Source organism: Scleropages formosus, chromosome 19 (genome assembly GCF_900964775.1).
Source record: "Scleropages formosus chromosome 19, fSclFor1.1, whole genome shotgun sequence".
NCBI classification, from domain to species: domain Eukaryota; kingdom Metazoa; phylum Chordata; class Actinopteri; order Osteoglossiformes; family Osteoglossidae; genus Scleropages; species Scleropages formosus.
In genome coordinates, this window is record NC_041824.1 from 13,419,863 (window position 1) to 13,435,602 (window position 15,740).

The window sequence follows — 15,740 nt, forward strand, 5'->3', positions numbered from 1 at the left end:
CCTCTACTCCTGTTCCTCCTTATCTACTGACCCTTCCCAATCATGTTATGCATGCATCTTGTGGTTGCTGATTTATGTTCCCTTTGATCACTATTTGGGATTCCCGATGCTGCCATCTCTGCTGTATAGATGCTCTGTATACACTTTAAGATGGGATTATTCAAAATATATAATTTATGTATCTTGTAAATGAATTTGTATTTAGAACAAACCTGATAACTAATGAATGTAAATATATATTCTTTTGCACTATGCAGAGGTATCCTACATAGCCAGGTCAATTTACTGAATCGTTTTCATAATTTAGGCTATGCCAAAGTCTTAAACCATTTTTTGTGGATTTCAAGAATGCTTGTAAATAGAATTTGATCAGAGAAAGACACACAATATAAAATAAAACACATGAAAGGTTTAAGAAGAAGAATTATCTTAAGTTCATAACATGCTGCAACATATGCATGGTGCTCAACTATTTACCATGATGCTTTTTGGTTTTCTTGAATTTGACATTCAGATGTCCTCATCTTTGATTAAGAGCTCTGAAAAATAAAACAAGTCAAGGTTCTGAACTGAAAACAATACAGAGCTACAGCACAAGTTCAAATTTTCTATACGTAAAAAACATACGGGCCTGAAAGGGCTTATGAAGTTCTGAAATTTCTGAAATATTTGTGTGACCAGGAGAGTGTTTCATGCTGCAACTTTATGAAATAGTTTTATTTAAAAAGGAAATATTTTGCACAAATGTTGAGATAAATTGAGACAAATTACAACAAGATTTAACTCGGACTAAATTTTGGGTTAATGATCTGTGACCATTATGGCTTAAGAGTCTTAAGAATCCAAAAAAAATAGAACTGCTTATTGGATGACTTGTAATGGTATCAGTTTTATAATCTACCAGAGGTTTAGGCTAGTGCGGAGGGTGGGTGGTGGGGTAAAACACTGTAGCAGAAGTATAGTTCTTAATTTGTAAACATATTAAAAGTAGATTCACTAGTGACATGCTTAAAGTTGTTTGTGCATTTGATTAAAAAAATTACAAAGACAAACAAGACTGAGGGATGTCATTCCTTTTGTATTGGCTATGCAAATAAGTTTCTAAAGATAAAATTCTTAACCTTTGGGAAAATAAAGAGGACAAGCACAATGACATCTCTAGTATGTTTTAAGCATGAATAATATAATCTAAAATAATAATTGGATTCTATAATTCTTTAGAAGTTAAAAAAAAAAAATAATCCCAGGTGTAATCAAATTTCACATTATTTAAAACATTGTAATGTATATAAATTCAGGATAACCCTTACTATGTAATAACATACTTAGATAAATTGAAGTGGCTATATTTTTACATCTGGCAATGTACATATTGGCCAAAAAACACTCTTTACACATTTCCTGTTTATCTTGCTTGTGGCGATATTCAAGATGAAAATATGCATTTGCCAGTCACTTGGTTCAAACGCACACACTGATTTAAAAACTGCTTTGGGGGGGACATCGTAAGGTCATCAGTACCAAAGGAGATAAGACTATCACTTTTGAAACTTTGAATTTTTTTCAAGAAGGGCTTTACTACTTCACATTTCTCTCATTACCTTTTGGAAGATGAGTAAGCAGTGGTTGGTGCTTTTAGACTAAGTAGTTTTTAAAGCAAGCAAAACATTAATAAATTTGTATGCTTCCCAAATATATGATTACAAGAGAGCTACCTGTTCATTGGCTGAAGAATTTGTAGCACTCTGGTATCCTACAATAATGTCTAACAGTAATGATGGCTGGTTTTCTTTGCCATTATTGGCAGTCAGGAAATCCTTGTCCATGATCTGTGAAAATGGAACACATTTGAGACTAGCCATGGCCTTTGGCATTTTAAATTTTACAGTTTTATGTTTTTGAAGACATTTTAAATTATGTAACAACGCAGTTTATATTTTTTCAAATAATTTAAACATTTTACATTTATTCATTTTGCTGATGCTTTTCTCCAAAGTGACTTAGTGTTAAGGTTACAACTGCTTACCCATTTATACAGCTGGGTAATTTTACTTAGTAAAATTTGCTTTACTAACTTACACACATATCGGGCAAAACACTCTTTGAGAGGACTCTTCAGACTTTGACTGTTTATCTTATGTACAGTTACTTTTGTAATTTGCCATTTTGGAAATACTTTTCAGTAGTATACATGTGGTGGCTGTGCTTTTCAAAATTTTATTGGTCTTAAATGTAAGACAAAATGTACTGTTCGAACCTGGTAAATGACTGCATCATATTTACCTACTCATTACCTGAAGAGCATGTAGCGGTCTGCTAACACAGATTTTGTTTTGTTTTTTTGTTTTGTTTCAGTGATGATTGCTGGTTGTTTTGGGTATTCTTTGCTGTAGGCTTGTCCTTGTCCATCATCTATGAATATATTGTATAAGTTAATGTGTGTGATCCCATTGCTCTGGCTCACGGGTGGCCTGCTTGCTCATGGCAGACCCTGCAACACAGAGGCTCATGCACACGCACACAGAGGGATGTGAGGCTTCGGGAGGGTACAGCACCTCCCACTCTCTGTCACCCATGAACACACACCATTCTGCCTTTTTGTGACAGCTGTTGTGATGGCATCTTGTTCGTTACCTGTTTCTGTAGTGTTGGTGCTAAATGGATGTGTCTTCAGGGAGAGGCAGCAGGTTTTGTTTCGAGACCTCACACACATTTCCTGCAAGTTGCACAGTCCCTAGCAGGTGAGCTCAGGTAAAAGGGCTGCTGCCACTGTGCCTTGTCTGCTGTTTCATGAAAAGGATCGTAACTTTTGCACGTTGGCTGCAGATGCAATCGACGAGAGCCATTTACTGTGCTTGGATATGTAGATGTGAGATACCGAGTTGTACGACAGCACAAGGGGCCAACATGGGTGCGCCCGAGGGCAGCGCTAGCCATGGCTCTTGTCCGCTGTCGGGCTTATGTGAAGGTACCTGAAAGGCTGGGGGGTCTCTTTCCTCGATAACTGCATGTACATTGGCTCATGTAACCGACATTAGCACCGCTGATGACTTATTGAGTACGTCCTTGCCCGCAAGGGGCTGGAAACACAGTGGTGCTGGTGCCTCTGCTCAGCAGGGGTCCTTCTGCTATTTATCATTCATGTGTTTGTGCAGAAGCACATGTTCACACCTTTCTTAACATTGGTTGCAATGCGGATGCAGTGACACAAGATGCCCCGAGGGGTAGGGGTGGAAATGTCAGCTGGGAAAGGGTAATTGAAGCTGCAATCGGGAGGACAGGCGTACCTGCATTTTGGAGTGATAAAGCACATCCCCAGAGAAAGGAGTGTGATTTAAAACTTATTTGTGTGCATGTATTTTTAATCTTTGTTGCAACCAGTGTTGATAGAAAATGGAGATGTGATTTAACAAATGGCAATGAAAATTATTTTTTACAACCAGTTATTCAAACAAGTTTCAGTACTGGGTTTTCCTCTTTTGGCAGAAGTCACTTATTGTTGGAGTTTCCTATAACTGTCCCCGCAACCCTGTATGGGACAAGCAGTTCAGAAAATGTGTGTGTGTGTGTGTGTGTGTGTGTGTGTGTGTGTGTGTGTGTCTGTCTGTCTGTCAGTCTTCTGCATTGACCTGGAGAACGTTTTGCCCATTTCCCTTTGAGAACTTTCTTCTTTGAGAGATTCCTTGCATGTACTTCCTGCTTCAAGTGTAACTAAAGTTTTTCTATGGGGTTACGATCTGGGCTTTGACTTTGCCATTCCATAACCCTCCATCTCTTTTTGAGAAGGCTTAGCCAGTAGGCAACAGTGTAAAGGAAAGCAAAAAATTCCCAGTTACAACCAGAAATAAACCTCTGGGAGTCCAAGTACTAGCAGCTGTCCACCCTTCCCTGGTATTTACTTTGGTGATGGGACCTGTGTGCATATGTTCATGCCCCCCCCCCCAAGCCTTGCTTGCAGGTCAACGTTTTGCTGACTCTTTCGGGTGGTTCCCTCGACTTGAGGTCATCCTGGGTTTCTTGGAGACATCCTGCTGCATGGTTTGGGCAGTTCTTGGGCTGAGTTTTGTGGGATGACCTGGCCTGGATAGATTGCCAGTGGTTTGAATTTTCTTCCATTTGTAGATGGTCTTTCAAACAATTGAATGATTTACCTCCGATTGTTTTGAAATGGTTTTAAAGACCTTCTCAGACTTGTAAGCATCAACAGTCTTTCTTCTGAGGCTAAGAACCCCAGATCATAGCTTAATGTGGCCACACACCTCAATTGCTGATCTGATGTTTATCTAAGACAGTGGCCTCCTAGTTACTCTAAATATGTTCTAATCATTTACACCCATTTTGGTGCACGTCATTCTAGTTTGAGGCATTTTATGCAATGATAAAGGTAGGGGAGTAGTAAAAACAAAATAAAAAAAAAAAAAAAACACAAACCTTTTCCTGGGGTTACTTTCTTTTTCATCCCACTGTACCTATTGGTATCGATGCTCAGTGTCACACAGGAGCAATATACCTGTACATTTGTCACTGATTTGTGCTGACGGATTCGTGAAAAACCGGGTGCTAAATGAAACAGCAGTATGAGGTTAATTCATTCATTTTGAATTTTTTTATTATGGTGAATTATTCATTAAAATTACTGAAAGCTAAAATAAAAGCTCGATATAGCGAAACAAAGCTTTAGGAGGTAGCGCTGGTTGAGGTGGTTCTTTCTGAACATGGGGACACATTTAAAGCAGAAGACACTGTAAGGAGCCAGATGTGCCTTGAGACTCATGAATATTTATCAGTGGTCATCACTTGAAGTGTGTGCCGGTGCTTATCTCATGTTCAGGAAATGCTCTTGAGCCCGATGGCCTGGTGATCTCGTTATTAATCTGTTGCACAGCTCTGTCGCCTCTGGCTGCCTAAACGGCGTTCGAACTGTGCTACGCTTCTAATGCTTTGCGTGCGTTGACCCGTCAGGTGCTGTAGTGGTTTGAGCAGTTGTCTTGCAATGACCTCTGGTTCAAATCCTTTTCCTGCTGTTGTGTTTTTGAGAAAGGTGATCACTCTGAATTGACACAGTAAGAATACCTCAGTGTACCAGAAGGTGAATTGGCCAAAAGTTGATTTACATTGCATGCTACCTCGGACAAACATCTCAGTCGCTGCTGGATAAATGTTGGTGTTGCTTTCTCCACCTTCCATGTTTTCCAGCTGTGAAGTGTGAGCCACAGTATACCTTGGGATGCAGAGCAAGATCCTCAAACCATTGTAGACTACTCCAAATGAGGGTCGGTCGGTTGGTCTGTTGGTCCAGCTGTGACCAGGTGCCTTTGTCAGGCTTTTTCTCGTTAAAGTTTTTATTCTGTGTGTCCCACGCAGCTGTCTGAGTTGCGTTCTGTTCTGACTCTCTTCTTTGCCATTCCAGGTTCGCTCCTGACTGCTCTTCTGCGTGTTTGAGTGTTTGGCTTAATGATGTGTGACAGTGGCACGGCCTTGCTCCTGTTGGCGCCGTTGTCCTTAACAGCTGTTATGCCCGAGAGAGCCGAGGGCCTGCCGGGTCAATGTAGCTGTGAGACCTTCCTCCTCATCTGGGCTTCTCTTTTTACATGTGCTTGTTCTCCTGGGAAGGCTGCCCTGTGTCTCTATACTGACACATACCAACTGGGCCTCTGTGCCTTTCTAACTGCACAGCCGTGTTGTGGGAGAAGGACAAACATGAATCACGCGTGTGTTGAGACATACCGCTCTGTTACCAGAGAAGTGCGTTAACCACGCAAGAGGAGTGCAGTATCACTCAACCCTGTATGGATTATTTAATTTATTTATTATTTATTTTTGTTGAGCTGAGTGGTGTCCTGTCTGCATGGGGAATGAAATGAGTGTATGTAATTTCCCTGCAGGGTGTGATTACCAATCAATATACATGTGAGCATAGTGGTTCTGGTGAAAATGGCTCCTGTGACCTACCTTTTGCCTTGGTGGCGTATAGCTCGTGACTCCCTTAATAAGATGGGGTTGATGCTGATGAACTAATTGCCAATGTAATTATTTATTGATGTCGGATTCGCTGGCAGGAAAGGCGGCGTGGGGGGGAGTGCTGTGCAGGGAGCCGTTCACCCGTCAGCGTGTACAGCTGTATTTGTTGTTTCCCATAATACGCTGACATGGATCTGGGAAGCGCTGATCTGTCTGGCACGCACCATGGCAGCAGGAGGGCCCCCCCGAGTCACAGTTTTGGGGAGCCGCGCACAGTCTGTTCAGATGTCCATATGCAAGGTAGGGAAACCTTAGCCACACAAAGCGTGTCAGCCCTGCGCAACTGGAGCACTTGACTGTTCTCTGCACATCCAGGGTGTTTATCAGCCTTTCAAATGGCCCTGAAATGTGAACTCCGCCCCCAAAAGAGTGGGCGTGGGGCCTAGTGCTTACATCAGCTGGCTTGCACTGTGATGGACATTAGTTGAAATACCCAGCTGTGCTATAGTACCCTTGACCAAAGTACACCATTCTTCACACCTAATGGCGGTAATTTTTTTTTTTTTTTTTTTTTTTTTTTTTTTTTTTTTTTTTTTTTTTTTTTGGACCCCCCCCCCCCCATAACAAAACTTCTCTTGTTTGGAAATTGGTCCCAAATGCTAGAAAATGTCCCACTAAAATTAACAAAAAATACCCTGGTATGATTAACAGATTTTATTGTATTTTTAACAAAATAATATTTATTCCTTATATTTACCATTCATTCATTAACAAGTATTTCTCCAGTGCAAGGTCATGGTGGTCTGCAGTCTGTCCAGGCTTTGTAAAACAGGGTATACTCTGAATGGCGACTTTCTGGTAATTTGCCTCAATGATAGCTATAATATAAAGAAACAAAGTTCACAGGATCACTGCCCATGTCTTTCACACTGTGCAGCTCATGGGCACAGTGCTATTTGATGCACTGTGTTCTTAACAAATGTTTTGTCATCTTGGTCAAGGTACTACTGAAGTCCCTGCTGTGTAAATAGGTAAATCATTGTAAGTAGACAACCAATGGCTGTGGGTCTTTGGGACATAGACTCTCCTTCAGTGCTCCAGTAGCTTGTAGCAGGTGGTCTCAGCTGGGTACAAGGTGTTAGGACAGAGAGAGCTGGTGTCACTCCATGTTTATTAAACTTGCTCAGCATCGTTCTCAGTTGTGCAGTATAACTTTTTTTGTCCTTCCGTGAGAATCCCTAATTTGCTGTCCATCATAGGTTGTAAAGCTGCTGAGCTGTGCATGAGAGCAGCACTTCCTGGACACACGCTGTACTTGGACTTCCTCTTTGGCATGCATCTCGAAAGTGTACAACTCTGGAATGTGGTAAAATGGGTAGTGCAGGCGTAGCACTTTAGCACGGCTGTGTCTGTCTGTGTCGCGCACGTTCTGCTTCTGAAAGAGATGAAGTTTTCAGGAACTGACCTCCTCAATGGTGCTCTCTGTCATCGAAGGGGATGTCTTCGCTGGCACTGTGTGTTCAAATAGACGTTTACATCCACTTGGCTGAACCTTTCTCCAAGGCCAACTTGTATAAATGGGTAAATGCCAGTTGGTATTTACCCTGTTGTATAAATGGGTAAATACCAACTGGCATTTACCCTTTTGTACAACAGTGTAATTTTTACGGTATCAGCTCAGGATACGTACCTTGATCAAGAGTACTGCACCGGGGGAAGATTTTCTGACGGCTAAGGGATGGCTCTAACCACAACACCACCTACTGGTGGATCAGGGATGGGAGCCTTGGCTCGGCAGCCCACTCTGGCCACCTTGGTGTTTTGTTGTCTTTGCTGTGACCCTTTACATAATGATTAATGACAAATAATGAACCTGCTCTCTCTGCGTTTATGGGGCGTTGCCAGCGGTCAGGTTCTAAAATCCAGTAAGTGATGCGCTCTCCTCAAAGTGCTGACTTGCACAGCGCTTCGCCAAATGGACTCCCCTCTCACACCCAAGCCACCGAGGCAGAGTGTGGTGACGGTGCGGCCCAGAGTGCCTTGTTCCTATCAATATGGAGGGGGGGCTTGGGAGGATTGGGGGAAGAGTTGCTCATCCTAATTGGATTAGAATTTACTAGTCTCCATCATATCCGGTAGATTACAATCTGCAGTTGCTGTCTTGAAATTGTTGAAAGTGTGAGCATTGCTTTGTGTCTGCATAATGAGGACGTACCGCACCCCACAGGAAAACATACGCGCGCGCGCGCACACACACACACACACACACACTTGGAGAGAATTCTTCACAGTCCCACAGATGGGATGTCTGTCGGCTGCAGTGCTGCTTAGGCCCATCGTCCCAACCTGCTGATATTACTGGACCCTGTGACTCTGTGTCCTGAGGCGGAAGAGCTTGGAAGTGTTGGAGGGAAAAGGAGACAGTGAGGTACCAGGTCCTGTTTCAGCTAACAGTGGTACAGCCCTCTAGAACAGAAGGACATGGGTGGAGGACAGAATTTTTTGGTCACTGTGGGCCTTTGATTCGATGGCTCCTAGCGGCAGCACTGACAAGAGCCTTGTCTCTGCGTCAGCTTGTGTGAAGTTTTGCCGGATACCTGGTGACCTGTCAGTGTAGGAGATTACTGGGGGCAGCAGCCGGCGTAGTGGTTACAGCCTTTGGACTTGGAGGTTGCAGATTCAAATCGCACCTCCTGCTGTGTAGAACTTGCCCTGAAATCGCTCCAGTAGAAATTACCAAACTGTTTAAATAGGTGAACATAATTTGCTTTGGAGAGAAGCATCAGCTAAATCCATCAATGTACCTGTACACTGTGAATAATGGTCAGAAGGTGCTCCTCATGAACCATGCGTCAGCAAAGCAGGTTACTAGTTGGATATTTCCCCCACCAGCTATGAGGAGGGCATAATTTAGGAGAGAGAGAGAGAGAGAGAGAGAGAGAGAGAGAGAGAGAGAGAGAGAGGTAAGGATCCACAAGTGAGCGCTGTAATTATGTCTGTGTGTGAGTGAGTGTGTGCACTGCTCCCCCTCTCTCGTCTGGAACAAGCGGCCGGTCACGTGGCGCCCTGCTGGGTCTCATGTTGTGGCCCATACGGAGCGCCACATCCAGCGGAACATACTCGGGCGCTCGGCAGAGCGCGGCCGTTTCAAACTAGGTCAGTGATGTTCGCCGTTGACCTAAATTGGACTTGGGCTTGCAGCAGTGGAGGGGAGCTGAGCGGAACCCTGCTGTCAGCCATGAGCCGGGCTGAACAACCGGAGCTTGTGTTCACTGCAGCTGCGCCCTAACTGAGCGCGAGGCCGGTGTTCACCTCTTGCCGAGGGCAGTTAGTCTGTATTGGGCCATCTGATGTGCAAAGTAAGTGACGGCACTGACAGCCACTTAGATTTATTTCCTCTTTTGGTGTTTGGCACTGTCCTCATGAGTGCTTAGGCCCTGCTGGGCTCTCCTTGCCACCGAAGGATATTTGTGGGGGCTGAAAAGAGGGAGCAGGAGCCAAGGTACTGTGGCGATACAATGAGCCCACCCGTACAAGTGGGTAAAACACTGGAAGGTGGTTTAAGTGTGTCGCCCATCATCGCTGTAGCCTCATCTTTCTCCACCATTTCCTTGTTTCAGTTGCTGGACAAGAGGAGAAAGTACGAAAGCCGCTGTCTGACTCAGCGGCCCAAACACCTGTTAACATGTCTGCCGTAGACATGCTGCCGTGCCAGCAGATGTAAGTGCCCCCCAGGGCTGCAAAGGCAGGAATGCGAGCTGCAAGATTAGAATATAAAACGGTAAGCCGATGGTGATGGGGTGACTCTGGAACCAGCGGCTGTTGACTTAAAGAGGAGGAGGAAGTAATAAAGAGCATGCTCACAGGCCTGGGCTTGCTGACAACTTGACATATGTGCCACGGGGCTCCTTGGGTGACTCAGATGGCTGTTGGAGCAGCACCGTTTGCATGTGGTGGACACCTCCTGCCCTTGGGATAGACATGCACAGCGCCCACCACCCAGCATGCAAAAGGAGGCCGGAGAAGAGACGGGAGACCCAGTTGAGCACGTGACACAGCAGTTTGCAGGTTACTCTGCCTGAACGTGCAAAGTGCCATGTGTGCTCACCTGTTGCTGAGGTGTCCCGTTCACTGCGGTGGGGTCTGTGCCACGCTCATGGTCTGTAACTACTGCTGTCACGTTCACACCTCATTACTGTCAGTAGGATGTGCAGTGACCTCTGTTGCTGAAGACACCAACTCTGTGTGTGGTTTGCTTTGCTCCTTATTTCCCATGGTGCCAATTCTCACATTGCCGGAATAGTTAAGGTGCACTGGGATCCCGGCCTTTGGTCACGTCCAGCCAGTTGTCCGTCTGAAGCTCAGCTCTCGATCATATGCGGCTAATTAAGAAGCAACTTTTGGCAGCTGCAGGAAAACAAAAGGGGGACGTCAGGCCGCAGGACAAAGTATTCAGTAGAACAAATAAAAAAAAGAACCTGGTCGCCCACCCCCCCAAGTAGAGCGCTGGTCTCCCCTGTGGTGTGCCTTGCAGATGTCTCCCTTCTTTAGCTACCTGAAAAGCTTTCCTCACTTTCTGCCCTGCCAGCGGAATACCAGTTTGTTCTCCACTGGCTTCTGCCACTCCTGTAAATCACCAGAGCTGTTGCATCACCCTCCCCCTGGGTGACCTGACTCTCTAACCCGTCGCCGCTGTTTACAGGAGATTGCGCCGTACTTTGTTGTTATTGCCGACCCCCCCCCCTCCCTCCCCGGAGCACATCCCAAGGGAGCCGTAATGCTTCTAACCACATCGCAGACAAATGGATGCTCTCTCTGTCGCGGCTCAACTCCCATGGTTTGTCCCTCATCACTAGAGCTGTAAATAGTGTCACAGGTGGCTTTGCGTGGCAATAACACTGCTCCCTCTGGAGATGGGAGGGACTCGCAGGCCACTCCCCCACTCCGTTGTCCCTTCATCAAGGTGACAAACATGCACTCCGGAGACCTCAGCGCACACACACACCTCGTGCTCTTGCCTCCTTTGTTTACTTTGGGGGATGGCCAGGAGACGGACGGCAGGGCTGCAATTAATGTTCACCGCGTGATAAGAACGTTGTGAACGCCCACGCGAACAAGGAGGAGAGTGTCGATACGCTCCCTGTGTGCGAGGGGCCCCACCGTGCTCTGCTTCTGTTTCCCCATTTCCTTTGTGGTAGTTCTCCTTAAGCTCTCCAAGCGCAATTAGCGTGTTGTGAGGTTGCCATGTTGCTCAGACACCCTAATCTCTGCTTGGAAAAATGAAGCTCTGTTTGTGTGTGAGGTCCTGCTATTTTTTGTGTGATGGCTGTCCACCGTGACCGAGGGGAAACATCAGCACCGCAGTCCCACCTTCCATCCCTCTCTGCAGCTGCTGGCCTTTTGTCATCGCTGAAAGTTATCATGCGAAACACAGACACACTAGTAGAAGGGAAGCCCTGATATCTGTGCTTCATTTCCCTTTCCAAGCAGGTGCTTTGGGAGGCTGTTGCACTGTTATCCAGCAATCTTTCCAGAATTTTTGCAGTAAGTGGTAGTACAGTAGTGGTTTACCATTGCCATCTTCTCCATGTGAATTTGCATTGTAGGTGCTGAGCCGATGCAAACCTAAACCCAAATGCACAGCTCAGGCACTGTGAGGCAGTAGTACTACCTACTGAAATACACCGCTACTCAATGCCGCACCGTTTTAAGTTGAGTTGGACTAGACAGCCCTTGCTCTGCCAGCTGCCGTTCTGTGAGGCTGCTGTACATCAGATCCCCTCGCCACTACGTTGCTGGTTTGGGGGTTGAGCACAGGCTCTCATAAGCTTCCTGGATTGCCATTTGGCTGAGCCCTTTCAGCTCCGTCCAGCTCAAGATGCCATGCCAGCTTCTTCTCCCATGCGAGCGGCGGAAGGCCTTTGGAGTGCATAAGCCTTCCCTGGTGGTTTATACACAGGCATTGGCATCTCCGGAGGATGAAGGGCCTAGAAGGCCCAATCTCACCAAGAACTAAGCTTCCACATTAACACTAGAGATGTATGCACAACTTTGATTTTTCTGCACCATTGTTGTGGTACCAAATGTCAGCCCACCTTGCCTGGTGTCTGTATGGACGGGGGGGTCCATTTCTGGACCATTGCGGTCACTGCGGCACTGTAGACCAAGAGCTCCTGGAGTGGCTGTTGTTAGGCTCGTTAATTGGTGGTTTTGTGCTCGCTGCACTTGGGATGCTGCCGCCCTCCAGCTGGACGAGACATGAGTCATGTGGAGGGGTACAGCCTTAGTGCTGATGGGGAGATGAGGGGCTGTGGGAGGCCGAGGAGCCGCATGTCTTTATTGTAGCTAATGAGTCCCTCTTGTGGGTACGGTGTTGGGCTTCGTCCTGGGGTCTTCCTGTCTGGAAGTGCCGGACACCTCCTGGCTTGGGCTTCAAGGAAACTCTGAGGACAATGGCTATCAAAGGCTATTTTACACCCCAGTGCGGTCCCGAAGCACTTCCACTCTCGCCAAGCTCCTGAAAGCTGCCCGGTTCACTGGCTAATCTGTTCAATTACTCGCGCTGTGGCTTTTTAATATAGCACACAATTTGTTCTCGTTCATTTTCTTCACTTTTCAGTGTCTGCTTCACTGTGGCTTTGGTTTTCTGTTTCTGCAAACTGCACGTTTGCTGCTTCGATCCAAATCCGTTTCGAGATCCAATTTCCTCCCATCGTGCCTACAAGTGTGGCCTTGATGATGTGACCATTCTGCTGCTCTTTACACTTGTGGTTTGCATAAATATTTTTCTTGTTACAGCATGGTGACAATGCATGTGATGGTGCCTTGCAATTTGTGGGCTGTCCATTTGGACAAGGCTTCGAATTTAGCTCTGTATTTACATGGCTCTGTGAGTTTCTTCTGGGTACTCTGGTGTCCGCCAACAGTCCAAACACATGTTTTTCAAGTGGATTCACGACTCTAAACTGTCTGTAGTGTAGTGCTCTGCAGTGAAGGGGCGTTCAAACCAGAATGTGCCCTACCTTATAACCTGCACTTCCAGGAGAGGCTCTGGGACACCACCACCCTGCACTATTGATGATGGATGGATGTACTGTCCATGTGGATAAATGTACCTGCTCGTGCCTAGGTGGTTGTCGTCTGAGAGGTTGAGCATCTGTTTTGACCCCCAGATTGCAGAGTGCCACGGGGCATCAGAATGCCACTTGGGAAGAAGCATGCCAACTTCCAGCTGTTGATCCTCTGCCAGTCTCCCAACACACATTTGATTGATTAGCCTGTAACAAAGAGGTGCGTCTCATCCTAATGAATTAGCGGAATCTTGCTCATAATTAATTAGTGTTGCCTTGGATTGCTGCTGGAAAAAATGGAGGGTTGCTAATCCAGGTGCCGGTGATTATCGCCTGGTTACATATGTCAGCGCACGTGAAAGATACCGTCTGGCACATGTTGACTATATGCATAGGAGCGATACATAAATTAGCACTGTTCCAAGGTAGCAGTGCGTGTTGCAGCTCTGTTAATGATATGCAAATCTGCGTACACACACACACACACACACACACACACACACACACACACACACACACACACACACACACAGTACACTCTCTTACCCTTGTGTCTCTCTCAGCCCTTGCAGATTGACGACAACTTCTGCGGGCAGGATTTCAACCAGCCCCTGGGCGGCACGAGCACCATCGAAGGGTTGCCGCTGTTTGTGGACAAGGATGACGGCATGACCTCGGTGGCTGCCTATGACTACAGGGGCAACACAGTTGTGTTCGCTGGCACCCGCAGCGGCCGCATGAAGAAGGTAGGTTTGGTGCTCTTTCCGTTTTGTGTGTGTTGGGTTCCCACTCGGTCCCTTTTATCAGCCTCAGGATTTCAGCCTGGAGACTCGTTGGAGCTGCAGCCGTGCCCGCGCTTGTCTCCGCTGGCACTTCACATCAGGCTGCAGGCGCTTCATGTGCTGCGCGCTTGATGTATTTGACCATTTCCGCTCTCGCCCCACTGCACTTAGGAAAGTCTCCATTTGGGCTGCAGAGAATGTGAATTGCTGCGGTTATTTAGAGGCTGAGAAGTCTGCCGGTATTGATTTACAATTAGGAAGCTGTGGGAAAAAGCAGACCTCTTCAATAAAAGTTTTTCCCCCTCTTTGCTTCTCATTAAAACAATCTTTGCTCTCTTTTCATCTGAGTCCTTTGATGGCGTTAAGTGTCTACTTGGGGAAAAAAATTACCCAGCTGTATAAATGGGTAAATAATTGTAAGCTTAACATTGTAAGTCACTTTGAAGAAAAGCATCAGCTAAATGAATAAATGTAAGGAAAGGCAATGGGGGGCTGTAAATGAGTGTATGTATGGTGCAGGCTTTCACTGTGGCCTGCAATGAGCCTTGTTCTAGAGAGCTGCTCATCGGCTGCAGATCAGGGCACAGAGCGCAGCTGAGGTCACAAGGACGCTTAATTTGCAGCCGCGCATTTCCACACATCTCCGGCCTCTTTCACAAGTAGGACCTAATTGTTGAGCCCGTTCGTCAGTGCACCTTGCTGGCTAACGTCAATGGCGTGACCTTGCAGGAGGCCTGCTGGGTGTTCTGTTCTGTTAACCACGTGATGTGGTCTGATGTGGACTGCGACCGGTGGTGAGTTACGTTAAGTCAAAGTGGTTGAGATCTTTATGGTCTTTAGGCAGGTCTTTACGCATTGAGGCAGCTCATCATCCAGCTGCTTGCACCTTAAAGGCAGGGTTCATCACTTCATTGTCTCAGACAAGCGGGAACTTCAGTGAGAACATCTGCAGCGTAAACAAGGAGCTCGGTCCCACTCTGGCCCCTCGCTTGCACCCGATCGTTCGTCGCGGTCTCCTTTTATTGCTATTCATTGGGAGTTAAACTGCACCCCACGTCCTAATGAAATGTAAAGCCCCGGTCTATTGATGTGAGGCTTTCAGGGTAGATTGTGGCTCATTGTAATTCTCCCAGCCCGCCGAGCCACTGGAAGGCCTATATTGATTCATCTTTATGAATATATAATGGCGGCATAAATGTCAGCTGGCTGAATGTGTGGAACTGCGTTGTCGTGAGGCTCTTGCATGCACCTGTGTATGTACCTGTGTGTCTGTGTACTTCCTGTGACCCTGTGTTTACTTTTCACCGTCCATATGTCCTGTTTCTGATATTTAGTTTGTGGGTCTCTCACGGCTGTTCCCTTTTGGTAAATGACGAGGTGCAGCGGGGCCTCTGAGTGCGGCAGTAGATGTGTGTGCGTCCACATGTCTTGTGCTCTTCGAGGCCTTGGAGCACAAGGTCATTGGTGGGGGTCAGTAAAGCTCCTCAGCTTGCAAGGAAATGAAGTAATGATCATAAAACCTGGAAAGCTTTTATCATACTATATATAGTCCGACAGACACCTGACACGCAGCTCGGGTAATTCCACGTTTCCACCTCTTTGCAGTTTCTTTCTTCCGTTCAAAGAAATCCTAAACTCTTCCTGGGAGAAGGAGACCTTGCCTCTATTTTTCACTGCTTCACCACACAAGGTGAGGCTGTCTTTCGGCTGTTGGCAGAGTTAGGAGACGGACAGCACACACAGGACAGGTGTGTGTATGTGAGAGAAAGAGGATGTGGAAGTGCAGTGGCACATCATAAATGTCGTATCATGCCGTCTCACCCCCCACTGAACGCTGCTGTCACCACTACGAGTTGACTGCACTTTGGGTAATGTCCAGGTATGCTGGATTTCTCTCTGATTGCCATCTTGGTACCTGCAGTGCCTC

General features: G+C 46.3%; 1 protein-coding gene across 3 annotated transcripts in view; it reads left to right on the top strand.

Annotated features, from left to right (window-relative positions):
- Window positions 1-15,740, top strand: part of LOC108939320 (plexin-A1-like) — a 163,160-nt gene that overhangs the window by 21,206 nt on the left and 126,214 nt on the right. For all 3 annotated transcript variants that reach the window (XR_001966501.2, XM_018760562.2, XM_018760563.2), the window contains exon 3: window positions 13,595-13,777. Coding sequence is in view for 2 of the 3 variants with exons in the window: in XM_018760562.2 (XP_018616078.2) it covers window positions 13,595-13,777 (183 nt within the window). In the remaining variant the exon portion in view is untranslated. The remainder of the gene's footprint in view (window positions 1-13,594; window positions 13,778-15,740) is intronic.